The sequence below is a fragment of the Talpa occidentalis genome, unplaced genomic scaffold, assembly GCF_014898055.3.
Source record: "Talpa occidentalis isolate TD23 unplaced genomic scaffold, MPIMG_talOcc4v2.1 talOcc4.3, whole genome shotgun sequence".
Classification (NCBI taxonomy): Eukaryota; Metazoa; Chordata; class Mammalia; order Eulipotyphla; family Talpidae; genus Talpa; species Talpa occidentalis.
The window spans coordinates 105699765-105717277 of record NW_023603184.1 but is presented as its reverse complement, the minus strand read 5'-3'; the positions used below and the strand labels follow the sequence as shown (position 1 = coordinate 105717277).

Sequence of the window (17513 nt, the reverse complement as noted above, 5' to 3'; positions counted from 1 at the left end):
GCAAATCTGCGCCGGAGTCACTTGCAAAGCACATAAACATTTGTCATCTTTGAATAATTGAATTAATGTGTTATTGTTTGAATGTATAATTCATAACGGAGGAAACTTTGTCTCTGTCCTGACGGGGAAATATACACACACCAAAAAAGAAATCAAAACACACACACGGAGTCCCAAAACAATCACCACACACAGTCAGCCCCAGCTCGCCGAAATCCTCCTCAAAGCCAACAGGAGGGAAGCAGGAGAATCAACTCTGGCTTCGGGCGGGAGTGGCGAGCTAGACCAGACCGCTGCCGCCCCCAGCCCCGAGGCTGGGTGAATTGGGAGCCGAGTGACTCTGGAACATCGACTCTCCTTGGGGCTCGGGAGGGAAAAAAGGTTGAAGTGGGAGAGCGCTGGAGACAGAGCCTTCGCAGCCCGCCCTGGCCTCGCCCGCGGACCCCGTCCCCGGCGTGCCCTGGCTCCCGGGTCGCCGGCTCGGCTGGCAGGGACTTGGCCCTGCCTTTATTTGAGATCGTCCTCCGAAATTAAAAATACAAAAATAATGGGAAAGTCCTGGCTGGGGTGACAGAAGCAGCAGCGCTTGGGTGGGAAGGGACGGGGAAGGGAGAAGCAACTCGGAAATAATTATCTGTTGGTTAAAACCTGCCTGGGGTAAAATTTCAACTCGATTTTATAGCCTTCTATTATGACGCAAAGAAAAATTTACGACCCTTGCTTGAAAAGAGGGCCAGGGCCTTTTCTCACCGGTTTAAGAATAGGCGGCAGATGCCGTGACAGCGACCATTGTTCCCGGTAGACACAGGCGACCGGGCAACCTCAGCCCGCGTGCGCCAGGCGCGTCCCCAGCCGGGCGGGTTTTTACAACTCCTGTTGTCTCCAGGCAGCCCGGGCGCACCCCGCGCCCCTCGCACCCCTGTCCCTCACCTCTCTCCCTCTCTCTCTCTCCCCCCCCCCTCTCGCCCTCTGTCTCTCTCCCCCTCCCCCCAACACACACACACACACACACACACACACACACACACACACTCGGTCGCTCTCGGTAATTTTTCATAAGTGCAAAGCTTTGCTGAACCAAAGGTCACCATCCAAGCCACTAACAACTTCTCGCCGGCGCGCGGTTCCAAATCAGGAAGCAAAGAGAACTATTTGTCAGCAGCCCTGACAGCTAAGTTCATTAAGGATTTAAATCTGAAGAAATAAAAGTCGCCCAAATATTTACCTGCCGCCTGCGCTCCCGCGCCCGCCGCCGCGGGGTTGGGGTGGAGGGTTGGGGGCGCCGCGCGGCCCCCCTCGGCGGGTGATATTCTTGGGATCCCTGCACTTTCCAAGTCGGAGAGAGCCCTTTGCGTGGCAGATTAATGACGACTCCGTGTTTCTTAAGGGACGTGCTGAATTAATTATTTCGCCAATCACGTGGTCGGGACTTGTAGAAATCTATTCTTATCATCTTCCTCGCACTTTGAAAATTCTCCGGGTTATGAAAGGCCCTCCCCCGGCAGCCGGCGAGCCCCAGCCGCCCAGCCCAGCGCGGGGGGCAGGGAGGGCTCCCCAACATGGCGGGCAGGCAGGCGGGAAGCGCCGTCTGCCGAGGGTCGGGATTTACTGTACTGTACACCGGCGGGCTCGGCTATGGACTCGCTTCCTCTTCCCTGCCGGTGATTCAATACACACAACGGTATTGATGTATTGGTGGGCACAGGAGGAGCCATTAACCAGAAGACGGGCAGAGGACAATCATAAAATGTGTCTGAATATTTAAACTTCTGTCTGCGCACTTATAAATACACATGTCCACGCGTCTGAGGCGAGCCCTTCCATATATTAAGGACACATGTCTGATTTTATGCATTCTGCTCATTTCCTGTCTCCAGCAAGCGCCCCCCCCACCCCATCTATTTTGGGACTCCAGTCTTGGGCCCCTCTTCTAGGCGAGGCCAAGACGTGAAAATGCCCTCGTGATAAAAATAGCACAGGCCACTTTTTAGAGAGGGGAGTGTTTATTGTGGTCTGGAGGGCAGGGCGGAGGGGGCGCTGGAGGCAGGAGGGGCAGGTGCTGGTAGCCCCCGTGGGACTGAGCAGCACCAGAAAGTAAAAGCCTGAGTTTGGAGACCAGAGGGGTCATGTAGGAGCAGCCAATGGCCAGCCCAGGCTTGGCCCAGAACCCAGCACCACTATTCCAGAGTTGGAGGGTAGGAAGGTCTCTCACCTATCCTACCATAAAGACTGAAGAGGTTTGGTGCTGGCAGGGGCACACAGAAAGCCAACCTGGAGCCTCTTTTTAGCTTGGGATGTTAACTCATTTTCCTTTCAAAAAACAATACCCAACACCCCTGCAGCCTGAATCCAACTCCAGGCTTCCCAAGGCTCAGAAAATATGGTGGCCAAATTGGGAGTGTGTATGTAAGGGGAGTGGGCAAGGATAGAATTTTTCTAAGTCTTATACAGTACAACCTTTACAAACCAGGCACATGTGGAAAACAAAACACATGGTTTATATTGAATGTTTGTTTTTAGAAAACTTAGTAAAGAATGCTTCTGTAGAGGCACCAAACAGGAGGGAGATTTCGCTACACCTTTTATTATTTCAAATATAGATCAATGAATTACATCAAAACTACAAGCAACAATTAGTATAAATAATACTTTAATCAGTGGCAGTAGAACATCGGTCAATTCTATTTCAAAAAGCATCTTGTGTGAACAGACACCATGGGGCTGACTGACAATATCATCCCCCAACAAAAGGCTGCAATGGACAGAGTGAGATGGGAGTCTAAGGAGCCACATCCTCAGCAAACACTTAGCTCTCCCCCACCCCCAGTCACAACCCCAACACAGCTTAAAAAAAAAAAAATAAACACCAAAACACTTCTGGCTCATATTTGGGGGAACTGGAAACAAAAGCAAATGGACGTTGAACCATTCTATATTTAGCTTTCTCCAGAGCACGTTCCCAGATGGAAACTCATTTCCTTCCCTGCACTAGGTGGTTGGGGGCCCTGCTTCTTCCCTGCCCCACTGCTGTGGGCCCAAATGGACTCTAGGGTCTGATAGGGACCTCTGGGTGGAAGGCAGCCCTCTGGGCCAACCAGGCTTCATTAACATTTCAAAAGACAATCCCTGGAAGCTGGGAAGAGGAGCTGAGACTTATAAACAAAGAAGTTGTTTCTCCTCTAAAGTTACTTTCCAAAGTAGTGGGACTAAGTTTGAGAAAGAGTTTGGGTTTTCATCCTGAAAACATGTCCCTTTCCTCTGGGGCAGGGGTGAAGGCAGTTAAGTAGTTTGGTTTGGCATTTGGTCTGAAGCTGGGTGAGCAACCTGAACTTCTCTGAAAGAGGGAAGTCTCTGTAGTAATCTGTGATATACATGTCACTGGATGTTGTGAACAGATACTTCCCCCCTCCCAAGGAGAGGGTACAGTGTATTCACAGATTTGAGTTTTAGGAAAGAATCTTAGCAACTTCCCAACTTGCCTAAGGATAGCGGCTCTTTTCAATTGCTGTGTCCAAAGCCTGCTCTGCACGTTAGAGGAAAAAAAGAAGAGAAGGGTAGTCAGAGTCCAAAAGGTTAAGGGTTTAGAGGTCAGTCCTCCCGGCTGAAATACAGCTAATCGAATAGAAAATTTGTCCTCTGGATGAACCTGATTCTGTAATTTAGCCGAACTTCAGTAAAATACCTTTTCAGCTTCTCAACGTGAGGGCATCAGAAAAAAGACGTCTTGACTATGTATGAACTCTGTGCTTTTTGTCATAGAAACAATGATGCGAATAATGCAGGAATATCCATCTTTAATATCCCGACGTGGCGATATTCAAGTATTGCCATGTGCAAGTCTGAGAGCCAGGCTCACCCCAAGGAGGAACAAAGAGCTGTCCCCAGGGTCTAATACAAAAGACTAAGGCTTGGAAGATACTTTAGAGAAGTGGAATTTCAGCCTAGGGACTCCAGTGAATACCTGCCCTCAGCTCTCAGGAGACACTGAACCAAAGAACATGCCTGCAGAGAAAGCAACCCCCCCCTCCATATACACACACTTAAATATATTTTTAAAACTAATGCTGAAAATTTCTTAAGTGTTCTGGAGCACTAAAAAAATAACCCAAATTCTCCAACTCCTTTTTAAGTTCACCCCTTCTCCCTCCCCCCTTTTGTCACTTCTCAGTAGCTACAACCAGGGTTCCTCTTTGGAACCAGAGGCATTGGGGTTTAAACTTCAGGAAGGCTTGTTTCATTTGAGTATATGAACTCTGGACATTAACTTTGACTCTTCCCCTTGTCCTTAAGGGTCAGCATTCTAGAAAAATGAGCTTTGAACCCTTCGGAGGAAAGGCATAAGAAAAATGACTGAAGAATCTCTCTCCTGTTTTGGAGAGTGATTGTTTTTAAACCACTATTCTCAAGGCAAGGACTAGGACCTGAAAACTTTTATAGTTTTACAATTTATGCTTCTAATTAATAAGATGAGAAAGACTCTAAGATTTATTTTAAAAATTAAAAAAAAAACGGAGGGAGAAAACCCTAAAACAAACTTTTGTGGACTTCTAGATTCAGTGAGGTTTTTCTCTCTTTTTGAAAGTAGGACTTCCTCGCCTTCGCAATATAGTCCCCTCACTCACATGGGCCATACACCAATTTCTATAAAATACTGCTATATGGGGTATTTGGGGGCATTTGGAATCCAGTTGGAACAGAAAATTCAGTCATTATCTAATGACCCAGAACATAGAGGTTTTGTTTTCTTTCCCCAGAAGGAAAATGTTGGGCCATTTGTTTCTTTCTTTTTTCCCTCTCCTTTAATCACCCAGAACTGGTTGTAAGCACAGTGCTGAAAAAAGCACATGTGGAAATATATTTTCAAGAACTCAAATTTGAGTGGACCCTTTGCTTTCCTCTAAAAGGGTTAAGGGCCCCCTACACCCATTTCCGGGGAGTGGGTGGAGTTCAAACTGCAAGTTACACCAGAAGTAAGTCCACAATCTCAGATTCAGCTCCCTGAAACTCAGTCCCTTTCATCATCTTGAGGTTTTTGCATTTAGATGTCAGTTATTTCTGTACTCCATTCCCCACAAATAAATATTTAAGCAAATATAATCTAAACATAAAACAACCCGTTTCCATTTCCTTCTTAGACTTATTTGGACATGGAGCCGCTGGGAGAGAAAAAAAAATTTTCACACTGGAATCTATATAGACAACCCAGAAAGTTCAGAAACCCTGGCCCAGCTCTCTTGCTTCTGTTGCAATCACCTAGCACCGGGGTGGCCACAGTTCTGCCTCAATTCCCCCACATTATTAAACCACAAATATCCCTGGAGGGATGGGGTGGGGGTGAATGTTCAAATTCACAGGGGTAAAGCATCCAACCTTCATTTGCAAATTCAAAATCCAACAGAGGAGATTTTCATGAGTTTAATGACTCGCAAAGGTTTTATGTTCTCAGTAGCTCCTGCCATTTGATAATAGACTCAGAGAGAACATCCCACCCCCCTCCCACCCCCATCCCTGGTCCAGGGAGGGGGCTGCCCTCGGGCAGGATGCTAACCTAGTCCGAGGGCGGCCTGCTTGTCCCAGGTCCACCCCACAGTACCTTAGAGCCCAGCGAGGTGACAGCAGGCCCGGCCTGCACCCGCAGCTTCGGCTCAGCCGGGAGCACAGGGAGGGATGGGCCCAGGGTCCCCACTTCTATAAGGTCGTCAGGTCTGTGTGGTGGTCCTTGACCAGAGGCTGCAAATGCTGGCCAGGGGCAGCTGAGGAGGTGCAGGAGGAGGAGGAGGAGGACGATGCAGAGGAGGAGGAGGACCTGCCTTTCGTGTTGGGCAACTTATGGTCTTTTTTCCACTTCATCCTCCGGTTCTGGAACCAGATCTTGATCTGGCGCTCAGACAGACACAGGGTATGAGCGATTTCAATCCGCCGGCGCCTCGTCAGATACCTGTTAAAATGAAATTCCTTCTCCAGTTCTAGGACTTGCTGCCGGGTGTAGGCTGTCCGGGACCGCTTGGGCTCCCCGCCGGTATAGTTGGGGTTTACTGCAGAGACAAAACAGACAGCAGAGTCAGGTCAGCACTAGGCCAGTAGTTAGGCCCCTGCCACCAGCACTCACTTCCTGGCGCGCCCAGAGGCCCAGCGCCCTCCCCGCTCCCGAGCCAGCTCTCTCCCTCGCTCCCGCCCTCTCTGCCAGGCGCACACGCTGGAGCCTATCCACCCGCACACCCACCCACTCCCCCAGGCTTGCAGGCTGGGGTCCCCAAAGGTGCTCCCATCTCCCTGCTCCACCGCTTTGTGCTCCGGAATTCCCAAGTATTTTGGAAATCCCTTTCTCCCACAACGTGTTCCTTCCACTCTGAAAATGGAGTCCTCCCCCACCCCACCCCCATCTCCACCCCCTTTTTTGCCCAGAGCCAAGCAGTCAGCCACATGGTCCTGGCCTGCTCCCTTAGCTATAAAAATTTATGGAGAGAGTAATTGCAGCGCCCCATTGAAGCCCCACTGGCCCCCACACACTTGCACCCCTCCCGGGTTCCAGGCCTTGAGCTAGGGTGGGGACAGAAAGGTCGCTGGGCCCACGCCTTACCAGAATTCACGTGCACCTTCTTCATCCATGGGTAGACCACGGCGGGCTGCTTGAGTGCTGTCCCGGGGGCCGGAGGCTTGGGGCCGCCTGGCTGGCTGCAGGCCCGGGCGCCCGGCAGGGGTGCGGGCGGGGCGCTGAGGGCGCCGGGCAGGGCTCTCCCGGGGCGCCGTAGTGGCCACCAGGGCCGCTGGGTTCTTGCCCGTGACCCCGCGTGGGCAGCGCCGAGCCGGGCCCCGGGCCGCCTCCGAAGGGCTGCTCACCGAAGTCGGGCCGTGGGTAGAGCCCCGAGGGCTGGAAGTCGGCACCCTGCGCACCGCCGCCGTAGAAGTCGGCGCCCTGCTCGCCTAGGTAGCCACCCTGCAAATATTCCTCGCACGGAGGGAACTTGGGGTCCACATACTTGGAGTTCACCATATACGAACTCATGGCCATTAATTTCAGAAGGTAGAAAATACTAATTTTTCTCGTGTTGTCTTTTTTTCTCCTTCCATAGGGCCCTCCTACTTGCTGTCAACTGAATAAAGTTGGTCGGCCATGTGACCAGCCCAGCCAATAGCAAGGGAGCGAGTTTATCACCGGGTTGGTGAGCATCTCATAATTTTCACAAATTTAACTAAATAACATACGTGTAATCAAGTGACTCGTAGGTGCACATTTGAGGGCCCCCACCAGATGTTAATGTGGTTCTAATCCTCAGCACCCTCATTCCCTGCAGGTAATTCCAGTTTTTGTCTGCCACTGACTTTGCTAACCTCTAGTGCTCTTCCTCCTCAAGCCTGCGTGAAAGCAGCTCCCCAAAGCCCGCACTGGCCCGGGAAGGGGGGCGGGGATGAATCCCCATATCCATGAGGGCATCCAAAGGTGGGTGGGCTGGACAGCCTCTGAGTTGGACAGAACACCCCAAGCAGGCAGGATTCCAGCTCGCCAGAGGGGGACTCTCCCATACAAAGGCCGAATCCCGGCTTTGTCTTCATCAGGGTCACCCAAAAGTTACCAGAATCTAGCTGGCCTGAATTGAATTAGGCAATGAATAACCTCCAAGCTTTCTACCGGTGCCTAGGCCAGGGGTGTTTCTAGTCAAAGGCAGACCTTGCCCATTAGAGCAAGAAGTCCCCACTGCTCCAGTCAGAAAAGTGGTGAGGCACACACTGCTCACCCAAATGAGCCCCCTCTTCTTCCTAGCTTGCTTTCTTCCTTCATGGGCCATAAATGCCAGTGAGCCCCCTCACCGGGCACTCTCCAACCTCTCGGAGGGCAGAGCTGAGACTGGGGCTAGCTGGCCTCCCACCTTTCCCCCCCCTCCCCAAAACCTAGTTATTTGGTCCTGTATTCATGCAACCAATTCGTTTTATTAATTTATTTTGTTGTTGTTGTTGTTGTTACAGCACCCACAGGAGACTGTTTTTAGAAATGAGAAGCTTCTGGAGGAACAGGCTGCTCTATATCACCAGGCTCAGTCGGTCCTCCTGGAGTCCAAGGTAATAAAACAGAAAGAGGCACCGCCGACCGGCTGGCTGCCTCTTACCTTCACTTTAGACTCTGGCTATTTCGGAGAAATGTGAAGTTTTTGCATCGACCATATATTCCCCTAGAATCGAATCTGTGACTATGTGGACACCACACAAATTCGGTTCTACAGGGTATATATAGACAACGTTACGTTACAACCTCTGGATTCCACCCAGGCCGGTATTTAAACTGCTGCCAGCCCCAGCCTCTTCTTCTGAGGCACCACCAGCCTGATACAGCCACCCGCACTTTGAGAGCCAGCCGGTTCAGGTAGGCTGAAGGGCTTGGTGGCAATTTGCAGCAATGAGTTCCCCATCCTTGTACCAGTGCCGGGGTTACAGAGCAGTCAAGCAGCCAGGACAGTGTTCTTCAGAAAGAAAGAAGAAGAAATAATCCATCCCAGAAATGGCGGCTTTATTATACCCCACTCCAGATCTAAATAACCTCCTCCCCTCACCCCCTTATCAAGTGGTATTTTCCAAAAAGGAGCAAATGCCATCGGTGACAGAAGAAAAAGAGGCAAGAATGGAATATCCTCCACCCATTCTTTTTCCCACTGCCCACCCAAACCAGGTAGGCTGACAAAGCTAGCTCTCCAAAAAGTCGTGCATTTACCTTCCCGGGCCCGGTGTGGGGCTGGCCTGTCCATTCCTGTCCACCGCTGCTGCTGCTGCTGCTGCTGTTGCTGCTGCTGCTGCTCCTGCTCCTGCTGCAGACCCAAGGCAGGAGCTGCTCACAGGCACCGAGCTGCCCTGGACCCCATGAACTGGGGTCGGCTTGCTAATGGTGAAGGGCAGGGCGAGGGGTCATTCGAAATCATTTACAAACATATCACAAAGTTTCATTATTTTTGCTTTGCCGACAGCAGCACAGAAGAGTACAAAAGTTCATGAATTGCACCCGCCCCAGTGCCTCGGTGCTGTCTGGAGCTCACCATTCCGTTCGTTCGGGGCATCAAGAACACAGTTGCATTCAGGATCTGATGGATTTCAGGAGCACAGGGATGCCTGCGCTTGGGTGGGGCTTTTGGATCCCTCCAGAAGTGTTTTAAATTTTTTTGATTGTTTTGATTTTCTCATTATGATTCAAAGATTAGTTTTAAGCCCCAACCTGGGCCTGGTGGGGTGGAATAGGGAAACTCCCCTCTGTTTCCTCCCCAACCCTAGTCTGGCAAAATTGGCTGCCTGCTTCAACTCTCCACGTGCACACACCTCCCACTCCCAAACTATATTTCCAGTGAGTTGGCTACTTCATAGGAATTTCCTGGGTGACAATTCTAACAAGAGCTCTGAATTTGTCCCATGCCCAATCCACTTGTCCCAGGAAGGTTCACCCCAAGTCCTCTAATGCCAAGTACTCCCACTTACCTACCTTCTTCCTGGAGACACAGGGCCTAGATTTTATCCAGAAAAATTGGGGGAGCCTGCTAGGTTGGGTGGAGACGGGGTAAGAGTACACATTTTCATATTTGTTAGACGCTGTGACCTGCATTTCACCTTATTGCTCGACTTGTTCAGACAGGTCAAAGCCAACGAGTTATTGATGAACAAAAGCGTTAAATATTCACCTCCCGCTCAACTGCCCATACAAATGCTTTTGATCTCTCAGGGTTATTGTGTGTGTGTGTGTGTGTGTGTGTGTGTGTGCTGTGTTCAGCTATAGGGTACCAAATGTGGGTTTGCAAGAGAGGCGCCTTGGAGCAGATAAGCACCCAGAGCCAGGGTGCTAACTGCTAATAGGAACATGGCAAGACCACGGGGTCTGGCGATACCAGATTTTCCTCCTTGGAGTGACTTGCGCCAACCTTTTTCATAGAGGGGAACTAGGTACAGGGCAGAATCTCCACTTTTCAGGGTGAGCACAGATCCTAGGGAGCAGATCAGGCTACCCAGATTGGCCCAGAGCCAAGCCCCAGCTTCCCAGACCCTGGAGATAGTGGCTTCTCTCCAGAGAGGGAAGATGCCTTAGTTCCGACAACCCTGGAATACTCCATCTGCCATTGAAACAAAATCATCTTCACTTTGCAGTGAGGGAGGAGCCACTGTTTTCTCCTTGACTCTTCAGACACTGCTATCATCTTAATGAGATAAGGAGACTTCACAGGTCTCCTCTGAAATGTACCTGCCTTCCATAGCACATGGAACTCAGATCCAAATTTACAAGCCCCCCGCCCAACCCCCCTATGTTTGCCTGCAACACCCGCAGTTCTGGCACAGAAATTCCCAAATTGCAGTTACCGAGAGGTGAAGGAGAAGGGCCCGCATCCCTCCTGCCCTACTCAGCCCGGGTCCCCAAACCTAATCCTAAACCGGGGGAGGGGTGAGCCGTGAGCGATGAGGAAGAAATTCCACCTAAAGCTCGGAATTCCCAGCCGTTCTAGAAACGGGCCAACTCAACACACCCGCAGCCATAGAGGGTTAAGGTCCCCACCCCCGCTTCTTTCTCTCTTCTTTTTAAGAGAGAAGGTTGGACCAGGATGGACATGGTTAAGCTGGGCTGGGCTGGGCTGGGCTGGACTGCGGAAGGAGTTCACCGTTGCCTTAGTGTTTAGCAGGTTGCTTGGAGGAGAAGGCGATTCTCCCTACAACTTGTTAATAGGGCACAGGGCGGACTGCTAATTAGCTGCAAGCTCTTAACTGAAGCTTGCGGGCTGCCGCTGCGGCAGAGCTGCACCTGTGAGAGCTGGGGAGACGGGGAGGTCCAGGCAGACCCAAGAACACAAGGTCGACATTCCGTAGAGGGCGTTCCCTTAGTTAGGTGACTGAACTAGGCCCCAGAAAAATCTATCCAGGAGCTTAGTTGGGGCTCCTACCTCCCAAGCGAGTTTCCCTCACATCTCCCGGCCTGGGCCGTTCTTCCTCCCCGCTCACTCCCTAGGCGAGACCCTGCCCCGACCACCTCCGCCATCTAGATCAGTCTTGGATTCGGAAGAAACGGGGAGGTACTTACAGAGGCGATCTCTCACGGTCCCGAACCTGTTGCAATGAAAACGTGGGTCACTTAAATTCCACAGGATAAGAAAAGATAGATGATACACAGGAAAATGACAAGGCCCAGACACCCCACCAATACCCAGACCTCCTTGCTTCGGGTGCCGCCCGCAGGAACTGTGAGCCAAGTTCTCCGCGGAGCAAGCCGAGACCGCAGTCCTAAAGGGCAGACCACGAAGTGGAAAAATATGGCCCATCGCCTCCCTCACCACATGCACCCCTGGGCAAAACCTTACTGGTAGTTTGTCCCGACTTAGGCTGCTGTAACAGGGTTTCCCCATTTGGGAAACAGGAAAGCGAGGAGAAAATGGGCCTTTGTGTGTTTCCCCCTGCAAAATTCCCTGGTGGGCCCAGGTCCACTGGGGAAGGGGCAGCCCCTGTATCTGCCCTCCACCCCAGCTCCCTGTGTCACTCTGGGAATAATTCAATCCCCCTTTCCAGTTTCAAAGTGGTTTCAAATTCCTCAGCTCCAACTAGCACCCCCAACCTGTCTTCTGCTTCCCAAAGAAAGACCAGGCGTGGCTGAGACTTGCCTTCCTATTTCTGCTCCAATTCAAAACAAAGAGCAATTTCCAAGGGAAATGAGGACCCAAGTGATAACCAAGGAGGAGGAAAATCGATGGGGTAAAAGGTAAATGGCAATGCTTCAGATTGTTATCCAGCTCTATGGATATGACATCATTTTTTTCCTAGCACTGCTGCTGGGGAACCCACAAAGCAATCTTTCAAAGCAGTGGTCCTCACAAGCACTGGTGTCCAGCTTAAAGTTTTCCATCTCCTCTAGTTTTATGTTAGGATGGCAGTCTTCTCTGAGAAATCTCAGAGGCAAAGCCATCTCCACCTAGACTATCCTTGTTTTATTCCTCCTGAAACAGATGTTCAATGATGGGGGAGGAGAGAGAGCAAGTACCTCTCCTGAGCTTGGAGCCCTCAATTTCTAACTTTCAGAGACCAGAATTCCTAACTTTCTATGTCCAGAATCGATGGTAGAAAACTGCAATTCCTATTCTACTTGTTAAGTTAGGTTTAGGCTAAAATTAGAATTCACCTCGATGAGATTTGTCCCGCCCCGGGTGGAAAAGACAGAGCAGAGGAATCCCCCATGGCTGAAGTTGTTATGGAAAAAGTAACGTAACTTACTGGTTTTCTCTTCTAGTGGGCAGGGAGGCTGGAAGTAGAACTGTTTCCTTCTGAGCCGGCGCTGGCTGGAGCTTCTCACTTTCCTATCACTGTTCGAGGAACCAAGCATCTGCGCTTGTATGCTCTTAACCTAATTTATGGTGGGAATTATATTTTGGCTTGTCAACTCTCAAGCCATAAAACAAAGTTTATTGGAATCACGTGTTCGTAAATAGCCACTCAGGTCCCATCTCTGCAGAACCATAAATAACCTTCGGCTTTAAACTTTTATTCACTAAATAAAGGTTCACTGCAACTGTTCCCTCACATTTAAATAGTTCCAAATATCCAAGATGCAAGGGGGGTCATATTCATATCAATACCCTGGACTTTTCAAATAGCATCTTTTCAGAGAAGGCTGTTTAAGTTGGGAGATAGTGCTATTTGGAAAAGGCTGGTTGGTGGGCATGTCTTATGATTCTTTGGCCGCATTCACTGTGAGTACCATCAACTCCTTTATTTCAATCATTTTTGTAGTTCTAGATGTAATAGATAAATAAAGAGGAAACTCGAAGATCACTTCTTATTTGCCTCTATTAGAAGTTGAGATTTTGTTCAAACTTCAGTAGAAAAGGGTGGTTAGGAAGAGGCTGGGTAGGCTTGGGGTGGGGGCAGGGGTGGCCGCTGGAGTTAACACTTGGCTCTGTATTGTTGTGAATGGGCTCAGCAAAAGTTGAAGGTAGCCACATGCCTAGAGTTTTCTATAATTTGCTTAGATCTGAAAGGGAAGTCTTTGCAAGTGACCAAACTGCTTAAAACAGCAAGACTTGGGGTTTGGTAAGCTGAGAAAGTGGAGAATAGCCCTATCAGAATCTTTGGCAACTGAAGCTCTAAAGAAGGTTATAAAACAATAAAACAGCCATGGTGTGAAGGGGACAGGGTGTGAGGAAGCAAATGAGGCTCTCAAGGAACCCAAGCCCAGGAAGTCAGATGTCCCCACTCCCACAGTGCTCCCAACCACAAGCTCTGAGCTCACCCGTCCTGGGTGGGATCATTAGGAGGGCTTCCTCTCCCCCTCCCCACCCCCACCCAACACTGCCACACCCACCAGAGGGAGCGCCTAAGAGAGCAGGAGGGAGCTTGCTGTCCTGCTGGGAAAGTCAAGAAAAGGAGCTTGGGCCAGAGCACTGCTCTGAGGGAGAATGTGGCATTCCATGCTTGGGGGGAGGTGGAGGTGGGGAAGATGCCCCCAGGTCCCAAGACAGGACGTAAATAAAAAGAGATCTGACCCCCAGTATCCCTCCATAGCCCACCAGAGTTGCCACCAAACTTCAAATGTGTGATTTTGACTATTCTGATTAAAAGAATAGATGTTCTGTGTACATTTCTTGAGCATCCCACAGATATGATTTCTACATCAAATTCAGTCACAAAAGTTTTCATCAGCAAGTCCCATCAAGCCCATGTAAGAGATCCCTCCCTACAAAGATCTCTTTGCATCCTAATGCCCACTTTTTCTCTGTGGATTTCTAAACTCATTTCTTGATTTGACTTTCAAATCAGGTGGCCTGGACTGAATGGCATCTATTTCTCCTTATTTCCCCCACTAGCCACAGAGGAGGAATTCCCCCCCCCCGTAAATTTGGTAGTATCTATCTTAAAAATTAGATAAAGATCAAGCTTTTACAAAATAGTTTTCTGATTCTGTTAGCACTATATTAGCAGTTTTGAACTTAGTCCCTGTTAATCCACTGTAAAAAGTAAAGTTTGAACAGGTAGAAAAAGCTTTTTAAAAATTTTCCTTAAGTTTCTTTTATAAAAAAGTATCAAATGATTGTGATTTTCTGGGCATTTGTAATGAACTTTCTATGAGGGAAGGAGAAGACTAGACCGAGGAGGTAGTGTCTGAAATAATGCTGGTACCTAGTGAAAGCTCAGTGAATTTTTTTTCTTCAGTGAATGATGATGAAAGATGGTAATTAGAACTTAGTTGCAGTCTTCATTGTGGGTTACCTAAGAGGATGAATAAAATTACACAATCTACTCTACATTTAAATAATAACAGAAAAAAACTGGCTTGCATAGGGAAAAGGAGGAAAGAAAGGAATACATTCAAGCAGGCATCTTCAGTTACTTTTGATCTTAGGACAACCAAGCAACATGATCAAAGAAAGACCGTCCACCTTCCTACACTCCTTTCTGGCCCCCAGCCCCCAGTGTCCTGGGCTTCTGTACATGAATGAGAGTGGGAATGGGGAGAGACAACTCAGCCTATGAGAAGGCCAAGCATCAGGGGATGAACAGAGAGCTAGCTTAGGCCGACTTGTTGGGGAGTTTCCCAAGGACTTTTGAGTGGTGGTAATGGGAGAGGAGGGGGGGGGAGAGAAAACCTGTATGGAATCAGTTTTTGGGTGAAGTGGGACTCTAGGAACTATCCCTCTCCATCTGGTTAGAGAGAGCCAGTCTTGGCAATTCTTGCCCAGAGTATTGGCATGGGGCAGGGTCCTCTGTTACTACTCCTCCAACCCAGAAGCCACAGTAGCTGCCAGGAAAGAGGAGACAGTGAAGGGGTCCAGGAGGGAACGGCTTCACTCCAAATGCAGAGATCAGCTCTTTGCCCAAAATAGGAGCCCCAGGAAAGAATATTCTTGGCTTTTAAGAGCTCTCCTACCTAAAGGTGGTATTGAGCTCTACACTTAAGCTAAGTGTCTGCACAACCAGAAGGGATAGCTGGGACACTGGATGAATTCCCTAGGCCAGGGGCAGATGGAGGAAAGAGACTATCCAGGGCTGTCACTTAGGGACATGGGGTGGGGGTAGAGAAGAGAAGGGCTGAGAAGAGTCCCACGTAGGAGAGAAATATGATTCTCTATTTCTGGCACTGTACTCTGAAAGAAAAACCCTTCTTTAGCCACTCCCAATTCTACCCAGAGAATGAGGCTGGCTTATTGGACCTCATGCTTGGCATCCTTTGGGAAGAAGAGACTCCAAAGGAAACCTCCAATAGTGAGATAAGAGAACCAAAAGAATGGGACAGGACCTCTGACCATGGAGCCAGGGGCTAGAAAAGGCTCCAGCAGAAGGGCAGATGGGGTGGCCATCCAAGTGCTTTGAAAACTGAGAATGGAAATGGCACAGGGTGAAGATGCCTGGAGGGCTCAATGTTGCCCTATGCCATAGGCAGAACTCTACTGGATATGGTTTGTAGCAGAACAGACTATGTGTGTTTTGAGAATCAATCTGACCCAGGTAGACTCCTGGTTAAGCTAAGAGAAAGGCCTGCAGAGGCCTTCTTAGGAAAAGTTTGTAGGTAGAAGTCATGGAAATGAGGGGTAAGGGGATAGAACTGATTGCAGAGGATGTATACATGTTGCAGCCTGAAGTAGCATTTATGTAACTCTTTCAAAGTGTGTGTGTGTGTGTGTGTGTGTGTGTGTGTGTGTGTGTGTGGAGAGAGAGTGAGAGAGACAGAGAAAGAGAGAATATCAAAACACTGGAAAAGCTGACTGAGATTTGGTAGGATAAGGCCCCTCTTAGAATTACCTTGGTATCACTCTGGCTAAAGTTGGAAGCTACAGTTTAGCCATGGCCCTGGAGCCCAGATCTCAGAGCATAAGCAGATTAAGGGGAATGGGACACTCCTGCCCTCCTCTGCTATTGCCCACTGGCCTTTTGCTCTTCTTAGCTTGCCCCAGATTTAAAGAGACTGAAAAGTGAGTACTTGCCCTAGGCCTGTAGAAGAGCAACCAGATTGGTGGGTGTGACTGATCAGTGATGGGTACAGGTGACTCCAGGACGTGGGTAGCTTGGCCTGCTCTCTGGGAAGGCCTGAAGCCCTTTAGGTGTCACGCATGTGCCTGTGTGAGTATAAGGCCTCCTCTTCCTGACATCTGCCCTCTGAGAAGCTAACAGTATTTTCCTCCTGGGTATTATCCTAAAGTCTACCTGTACACAGTTGCTAGATGCTGAAATCCAATGGTGTAGGGCCTATGAGACCCACTACAGCAATAGGAAGAGTTGCAGAACTATGATCTCCTGCAGCTTCTCTGTAGAATTCAAAGATTGAGTATGTGAACCAGGTTTCTTTCAGTTCTAAAAGTCTAGGCCTGGCTGCTATGTCAAATAGGTGTATTAATTATATAGAACATGTCATGAATCCTTGTTAATATGACAAAATTTGTTTTAAGTACTTAACCAATGAGTTAATATATATGTAAGTTAGAATGTACTTGGCACATATAGCTATGTAGGTAAAAATCCTCATAACAACCCTTGAAAATACTCTTCTATCCATACTTTGCAAATGAGGAAATAGGCCCAGAGAGTTTGCTTACTTGCCTAAGGTCACACAGCAGGTAAGTGGTAAAGATGTGAGGCAATCTGACCTACTCACCTATTTGAAATCTCCAAGTTTGCAAGGGATCAATGTCCCCTGTTTAAAATGGAAGTAATTTTTACTCAGCGTTTGGGGCAGTGACATTAGAAAACCCAATTAGGGAGCAAGCTCCAGGAACTGCTGAATGGTAGAAGGAACTTGACCCTTGGGGAAGGGAAAACCATAGAAGAAGCAGGAGAGACACTTGTGGCAAGCATCCTAGTAAACCTGAGGGAGAGAGTTTCCAAAATGCAGGTCCTGCACATTCTCACTCAGTAAATCTGGGTGGGACCCAGAAACCTGCATGATAAACACTGAAATGCAGGCCTTCATTAGGAATCATTGCTCCAAAGTAGAATAAAGAGTACATTGCCAGGAAACAATGAAGGATCAATGGGGTCAGGTAGGATCTGAGCCAGGTGTTAAAGTTGGGTGTCACTGCAGGTGAAAGAAACACCCCCCAGAATGGGTGCAATGGTGAGAGGTGTGTGGGTGAGCTGGAAAAGGGTAGAGACCTGCATTTGGGGTGTCCTTAACCTTCAAAATCAGTGGGATTTTTTCTGGCTCTCAGAGACTTTAAGGAGCCCCAAGAGAGTCCTGGGCCCCTGGCCTTGTTTCTAGGAGCACCAGGGTGAGGCCCATCAGCCTGCTGGAAAAGCCACTGGACTCTCTGCTTTTCAAGGCTGCCCATTCAGGAATCGCAGGAAAGGAAAGTGGCCAGAAGAGCAGTTCAGCTTGAGGAGGCTGGTTAGGAACCCGAGGACTGGGGGCAGCTTACCCTATCAGGGCACCCTAGTTCCAGACCCTAGGAGCCCAGAGCGCAGAAATCGCGCCCCCTCCGGGAAGGCGGAGGAACTGAGGTGGCCTGCCACCCCGGAACCGGCCTGAGGCCGCTTCTGCTGTCCCTGGGAGCGAGCGCAGCATCACCGACCCTCCGGGA

The 17513-nt window shown here is 49.4% G+C and overlaps 2 protein-coding genes across 3 annotated transcripts in view; both read right to left on the bottom strand.

The window, feature by feature from the left end:
• HOXD3 (homeobox D3) overlaps positions 1–5977 on the bottom strand; it is a 19411-nt gene extending 13434 nt beyond the window's left edge. The window contains exon 1 of one of the 2 annotated variants that reach the window (XM_037523588.1): positions 5939–5977. The gene's annotated coding sequence lies outside the window, so the exon portion shown is untranslated. Of the gene's footprint in view, positions 1–5593; positions 5636–5938 lie in introns of those variants that run through there. The other variant, XM_037523589.2, reaches the window with a different exon arrangement.
• HOXD4 (homeobox D4) lies at positions 5405–17513 on the bottom strand. The gene is given in 3 exon segments (XM_037523594.2): positions 5405–6035; positions 6581–6712; positions 6715–17513. Coding segments are annotated over 3 exon segments (777 nt in total). The 5' UTR covers positions 7013–17513; the 3' UTR covers positions 5405–5688.